The sequence below is a fragment of the Aulonocara stuartgranti genome (assembly GCF_965226115.1).
Source record: "Aulonocara stuartgranti genome assembly, chromosome: 14".
Taxonomy (NCBI): Eukaryota; Metazoa; Chordata; class Actinopteri; order Cichliformes; family Cichlidae; genus Aulonocara; species Aulonocara stuartgranti.
This window is the reverse complement of record NC_138950.1, coordinates 3,537,952-3,545,405: the sequence shown is the minus strand read 5'-3', so window position 1 is coordinate 3,545,405 and position 7,454 is coordinate 3,537,952. Positions and strand designations below refer to the sequence as shown.

Genomic DNA, 7,454 nt, shown 5'->3' with positions numbered 1-7,454 from the left:
GGCAAAAGTCCACCCTCTGCCATCACATACATGTCACAAAGGACATGTTTAGACTCTCTCTTGAAATGACTCCTGACAGTCAGGAGTTTGGAGGAGAATTAGAGAACATGGTCACCCCATATAAATTTAATATTTAAGCTAAGAAGCATCGTGGCTGTTCTCTGATAACAAATTCGTTTGAACTGTTGTCATGGACAGTATAAAGATGTTGTGGTTAGCACTGTTGCCTCACAGGAAAAAGGTCTGGGGCCTTTCTGTATGGAGTCTGCATGTTCTCACCAAGTCTGTGTGGTTTCTCTCCGGGTACTCTGGCTTCCTCCCACAGTCCAAGACATGCATGGGATGAGGTTAATTGGTAATTCTGTTCAGGGTGTACCCTCCCTCTTGCCCTCTGACAGCTGGGATAGGCACAGGCACCCCCACAACTCTGAATTGGATAAGTGGAAGAAGATGGATGGACTACATTAGCAAAGGCTCCTTAACAGAAATGAACCCTGTAAAGCATCTCTGTCGCTCTGCGGACAGCTGCCATGTTGCTTTTGGCTGCTTTTGTTTGGTTTCAGTAGAACTTCTTGTTTGTTTGAGAAGCTCAGAGCTGCAGTTGGTACAGGAGTCACTGTCACTTTGATTCAAAATGAGTGCAGAGCAGAGGCACAGTTTCATGCCGCTCACCACAGCAACACAGCACAGTGGAAACAGCAAAGAAACCAGCTGAACGTTGAGACTTAAAAGTGGGTAAAAATAAATTTTCTACAGGACTGTGTAGATGTATTTATGTCTGTGTGTGTGTATACATGTTTAGACATCTTTGTGAGGACAGAAAATTGGAATGCTGCTATACTTGTGGGGACCAACAGTCACTTGTTGGGACAAAATGCCTGTCCCCACAAGTTTGAAGGCATTTTTCACACTCAAAATGTGGTTTTAGTGTCAGGGTTACAGTTAGGTTAAGGTTAGGTTTAGGCTCAGGGTTAGGATTAGGCATTCATTTTTGATGGTTAGAGAAAGCGGCTAGGGAAAGCATTATGTCAATGAGATGTCCTCACTAAGATATGAAAACAAGTGTGTGTGTGTGTGTGTGTGTGTGTGTGTGTGTGTGTGTGTGTGTGTGTACCTTGGTTTTAGGTGCTGTCCTCAGTGTAACCTGAACTGGGCTTTATTAATAAATAATGCATCTGAACCAGTCAGCTCATCAGTCAGCTTTTGAGGCAGGCAGTTCTGGCTTATTCTGCCATTTGCCCTCCAGCGGGACAGAAACAGACGCAGCATCAGAGATTATCTGTCTGTTTTCAGACTCAGGATTCAGTTTCAGGTGTTTCTGTTTTTGTTGCGTCAACTGGGCCGACCTCGTTGATCATGAATCCTGAATAGTAAGTGTTGTTTCTTTCTCTGCGCAGTGCATTACCGAGATGAAATGATCAGCTTGTAATAAAATGACACCTGGTCTTTAACACTGGCTGCTGACATGGAAAGTTAGGAGAAAACTTAAGCATGTGTAACATGCCCGACCCTTGTTTTTAACCTTTGTTTTGTAACTAGAGATCAGTCGTATCAGACGTATGTCAGTCTAAAAAGACATACAAGCCAGTTTTATTGCTGAGGTGTCTAATTTGAGCTTATCAGTAAATTGTAAGTTGTGATGAATTAATGTTTTATGTCCGTCCATAGATTTGCTGCATGTTTCTATCAATTTGTAGAAAAAAAGCAAAAAGAGTAGATAATTGGAGGCATTCAGTTGTAGGTAATCTGCAATGGCTCACTAGGCCTCTGTGGCAGATGGGTATTGTTTAGTGGTGCTCAACAGAACAAAGACAAATTGTAACTTCTCGCAGACAAGAGTGCTACAGAAGAAACCATACACAGAAAGACATTTGATCCCAGGTTCGACTTTGCGTCTGTGACTTATGTGTCCATAAACTATGTAATGCAGCAGCTAACCACTTTGGTTTAATGCTACTCATTCAGAAATACAACACAATAATTTGCATCCATCTAGTATTACCAGGCAGCTGCTTTACTGCCAGCTTTGAGAAACAGTTGTAATAATATCAACAACCTGGTTCCAGGAGGGCACGGTTTAAGCTGTAGCTCCAAATTCTTACATGAAAATAAAACTGAATGGAAAACTGTGTAGTGTGGATGGTTTTATTCACGGTCTATCAAAAAGCTTGCTTCTTATTCATTAATTTGTATCTTTAATGGGTAAAAGTTAGACATTTAAAAAAAGGAGTTTCTTGGTGACGACCACGTTGTTACCTGTGATTACACAAAATGACATTACTGGTGAAACATTGTTTCAGTATCTAGAACTAGTGACTGTGATAAACCATTCCTGATGAGCTAACATCTGTCCAAGGTTCACACTTTCATTTGACTTGTGGTTCAAGCACTTCATGGTGCTTGCACTGAGTGAAAAACTGCAAGTCTTACAAGCAAACAGCACGACTGATTTTGCAACCTTCACACTGTGCACTCGATATTTAGTTCATATGAAAGCAAAAAACAAAAATCTTCCAAATTTAGAGCATAAAACATTCAAAATATCAGATCAACCCTTGACTTTTGTTATAGATGTAATAAAATCTGGTTGCAAGTGTGCCACCCTCTGCATTTCTTAAATTCATGTCAGCATTCAGAGCTGTATTTGATGTGTGTTATTTGCTAGCTGGCTTTCAACATTTAAATTATGCAGCTTTTTATGGCATGACATCATTTACATCTGAGATGGAACCTCTGTAGTGGTTCATTCATGCATGTCTTCCTTGCTTCCCAGTGACTACTTGTTCAAGCTTCTTCTCATCGGTGACTCTGGAGTTGGAAAGTCATGCCTGCTGCTGCGCTTTGCGGTAAGACTGTGCACACGTATGCACACAAAGACACGCTCACTTTCCCTTTTTAACACTTAACTGCTTGCTGCAGGATGACACCTACACCGAAAGCTACATCTCTACCATAGGGGTCGACTTCAAGATCAGGACCATTGACATGGATGGGAAAACTGTCAAGCTACAGATTGTAAGGAAACGGCGAAGCGGTTTTGTGAGGGAACATCATAAAGTTGTTTTTCAAAGCATGAAAGTCTTAAAAAAAACTGTGTAATGTTAGCCTCAGTGCTATTTTACGTGTGTGCATATACTCCTTCAGTGGGACACAGCAGGTCAAGAGAGGTTTCGAACCATCACCTCCAGCTACTACAGAGGAGCTCACGGCATCATCATTGTGTATGATGTCACTGAGCAGGTCAGTGTGTATGTCTTCATCATCATCTAAAAAGAAAAGCATTTGAACATGAACTCCAGACCTCCTGCTGCTTCGCTTTCTCTCTCTCTCCTCAGGAATCCTTTAACAATGTGAAGCAGTGGCTGGATGAAATAGATCGTTACGCCTGTGAAAACGTCTCCAGGCTGCTGGTGGGAAACAAGTCTGACCTCGTTAGTAAGAAAGTGGTGGATGCTGCCACTGCTCAGGTAACAGGCTACGTGCAGCGAAGAGGCTTAACTTCAAATACTTAGAAATAACTTCACACCTGTGGTTTTATTAAGCATCATAAAACTAAGTGGAAGCTTAAAATGGGAAATAATTTTTTTTTTCTTTCCAAAATAATTCTAGACATGAGCACACTGGTATTTTGACATCATCACATATCTCTATCAGAAGGTTTTAGCATCGTGGACAAAGTGTCTGGCTTTGTGCTTAGACACACGTACTGTGGCAGCACTGGAGGCAGGAAGCAAGTAGTCAAGTTAGGAAGATCGACAATCATGCCTAATGTTTCAGTAACACTAAAACCGGATGACAACCTCACTGTGACTAGTAAGAATGGGTGGTTGTCCTGTGACTGTGTGGAGATTTTTCACATTCAGCGAATGATTGCAAACAGTTGCTGCGATCAGATGTTTGGCACTCAACCACTAATCACTCAACCTGCAATCACTCTCAGGCAGATTGTTGAAGGTTGGCAAAAAATTACCACCTCATTTATAAATGCAAACAGGTTACTAACACGCTGAAGTCCCTCTGACTGAGTCTGCACCAATGAGCACAATTCATCTGGGACAACTCAGCTGGTTTCAAACTGGGTATTTTCTGGGTATACTTCTATCTAAAAGTGGGACTGCCTAGCACCTAAGTCATTTGGAGTTAGATTGCGGTGCTGCAGTAACTGTCATACAATCTGGGGAGGAATTCTTGAGACTCCTTTCTTAATCTTGGTGTCGCAGTAGTGGTAGAGCAGGTCATCTGCTAATCAGAAGATTGGTCCCAAAGATATTTGTCATGCTCCATTTTGCATGCCAAATATCTACGGGCAAGGTATTACCTCTGATGGAGTCTCTCCGATGCATCCAATGGAGTATAAATGTGTGTGACTGTTAGATAGAAAGTGTTAACTTTGGAAAAGCATAGGAAAAAATGCTTGTATGAATGAGGCAAGTTGTATAAAGTGTGCACAGTTAGAGTAGGAAAGCTCTTTATATGAACCAGTCCATTTATCAGATCTATGAGGTTCAGACACCTTAACCCCGTTCAATTACAAACTGATACAGACTGGCCCTCTCTTACTGACTCTAAGGACTCCAAAGAGTCAATTTGAGGGGAGCAACTAACTATGAGTCTCTCAGGGAGACTTCAGCGTGTTAGTAACCTGTTCCAAATCTAGACTTGGACTAAGAAGCAAACCATTTGAAAGGATAGGAGATTGCAAGCTCATATATTTAAAAGTAGCATTGGAGGCAGAGCCTTCAGCGTTCAGGCCCATCTTCTGGGTAACCAGCTCCCAGTTTGGATTTGGGAAACAGAAATCTTCTCTACTTTCAGGAATAAGTTTAAAACTTTCCTTTTTCATCAAGTAGTTAGGGCTGGATCAGGTGACCCTGAATCCTCCCTTAGTTACACTTAATAGGTCATGCTGCCGGAGGTTTCCCATGATGCACTCGGTGTTTCTTCTTCACTGTGTTTACACATCACTCTGCATTTAATCATTAGTTATTATTAATCTCTGGCTTTGTCTTTTGTCCCGTCTTCATCCCCACACCCTCAGGTGTGCCAGAGGTTGCTTCTTGTTAAAAGGAAGTTTGTCCTTCATCCCTACGGTCCTTACCTTACAATAAAAAGCACCTTGAGGAGACTTTAATGCTGTTGTGATTTGGATTGAATTAGTAGTCAGGTCATTGACAGGGGCTTCTTTGGACCAGTGGGCATCTTGTACATGCACCAGGAGCTTTGACAAACCGGCAGTATTTGAATGAAAACAGGCTCAGTGTTCTCAGTGCCAAGTCTGGCCAGGCGTTCATCGACTTTGTAGCTTTCATGTCTAAATTCCTTTGAAAAGTACCAGATGTAAACTTGTGAACTAACTACAATATTTAAATGTTGACTCATCAATAATTCAAAAGTCTGATTAGGGTTCTTTTTCAGAATGACTACTCAGTTCACTCTTAATCCAGGAGTACAAATTACATGTAATACTTTACTCTGGAATCGAATTTTAGAATTACAGTTGTTGCATTAAATGCTTTTAAACTGTGGTGTTTACACACTTGCTGCTTTTAATAAGACTTGACCCCATCCACAGGACCTGGCTTCGTCCCTGAAGATCCCGTGCTTGGAGACTAGTGCGAAGAGCTCTGATAATGTGGAGAGGGCGTTCCTTACCATGGCCTCTGAGATCCACAAACGTCTGGCCAGTGAAGGAGGGGGCATGGAGGGCGAGTCAGCAGAGGCCAGGACCGCCAAGATCAACAGCGCCCCCCTGTGGCTGGGAGGGGAAAAACAGACGCAGGAGGCCAATAACTGCTGCTGAGGTGGAAACATAAGCACAAATATTTATTACTTGATGAGACAGATGTGTCATTTGAAAAAGACCCAGCTGTCTGGTTGAAGGACTCATTAACTGAGTGTTACAGGCACACATATTGGCATATTTTTGACATTTATGACTTTGGAAGAAAAACACATTTTTGACTTGACTATGATATATTTTTGAGCTTGGTACTTTTGAATGAGATAGAGGTTGACGTTTTTTCCTTTTACAATTATGTTCATTTATTTTAAAAATGAGAAATGGAAGTAAAACTAAATAAAAAGAAAACTATAGCACATTATAATAAACTAGGACCAAACATGCAGAAATCAGAGCACTCAGCCAAAGGAACAAACAGGGTGGGGTCTATTCAAGTGTAGGTGACACGATTTGGAAATGCAGAGAGGACCGCTCTCGTGAATAGCAATAGTTGAATGTTAATTAGCAGCCGCACAGTCTTTAATTATCTGATATAAGCAACCTGACTGTATGATTTAAGTTTCTATAAATGCCTCAGACTTATTAACCAGTTCCTGTTGTGTTTTGCTTGGTGTTTGTTTATGTCAATAAAGATATCTGAAGTTGGTCTTTTTTGCTGAAAATATAAAGAGATACTGAAATTCTTAAGATGATATTAAAAGAAAGCCTGATCCTGATCTGCGTGATTAAAGTTAGAAGATGATTGTTTCATGGTTTAAATGAGCTAATCTTGGTGGTTTGACTGAGACAGGAGATCAACCACTGAACATGAAAATGCACAAATATCATTAACATCCTTTTTTTCTCCCCTCAAATTTTTAAAAGTCAGCTTCCATTCAAGTTGCATTGTGTGATGTCGGTGCCAGTTTTTGGGTCAAGACTTCTTAATTTGGAACTCTCAGATCCAAATACAGACATGGAGGTCTGGACAATAAGGAAAAGTCTGTAAATTCAGAATAGCAGTGAGTTGATTATCAGGTTTTATTTTTCTCACAATCTGTCACACTTGTTGTTTTTCGAACTTTCAAAGATGCAGAAATGTCTGGGAGCCGCTGATTTTATATAAAATGTTCATATGGTAAATGCTAACTCATCTGGCATTTGACTTACTAGATTATTAAATGTTTTAAAACCTAAAAGATTCTTGAGGAACTTTAACTCACTATCTAAAATCTGAAAATCACTGGACATCCTCAGGAGATATTGGCCTGACAAATATCCCTTTGTGATGTGAAGGGATTTCTCATGAAGGCCAGGCAACCTTAAATATGTCATATTAGTGTCATTTCAACATGAATTAATTTCCTCTCTTTGCTGTGACAACAGTATTATCGCAGTGTAACAATGACTCACTGAAGGCCGACTTCTTTGTAATCAACTGGACGTTGTTTTAGCAACAAGAAGCTTATGAAAGCAGCTGAGAGACTGAGAACTCAGCAACTTCAGCTACTCAAATACAATTTAAATAAACTTTGTTCTTGAAATGTAAAACAGATGGGAAATAAGACCATGTTTTAAATGTGTGAGCTTTGTCTACACTATATGGTACTGAGTACCTACACCTACCTACCTAGCACATTAACACATTATGCCTACAGTGTGAGGCATAGAATGAACACCAGCTCCCTGTGCACAGTTTGCGTGCTGATGTTAATGCTGGAGAAGGTTTAAAACT

General features: G+C 40.6%; 1 protein-coding gene across 1 annotated transcript; it reads left to right on the top strand.

Annotated features, from left to right (window-relative positions):
- The first annotated feature begins 1,336 nt into the window (after window positions 1-1,336).
- On the top strand, window positions 1,337-6,049 carry LOC309688506 (ras-related protein ORAB-1-like). Its single transcript, XM_082504301.1, has 6 exons — window positions 1,337-1,370; window positions 2,774-2,846; window positions 2,920-3,015; window positions 3,145-3,240; window positions 3,336-3,467; window positions 5,573-6,049. The coding sequence occupies exons 1-6, from the start codon at window positions 1,357-1,359 to the stop codon at window positions 5,798-5,800; spliced, it is 639 nt and encodes a 212-aa protein (XP_082360427.1). The 5' UTR covers window positions 1,337-1,356; the 3' UTR covers window positions 5,801-6,049.
- Window positions 6,050-7,454: the final 1,405 nt, after the last annotated feature.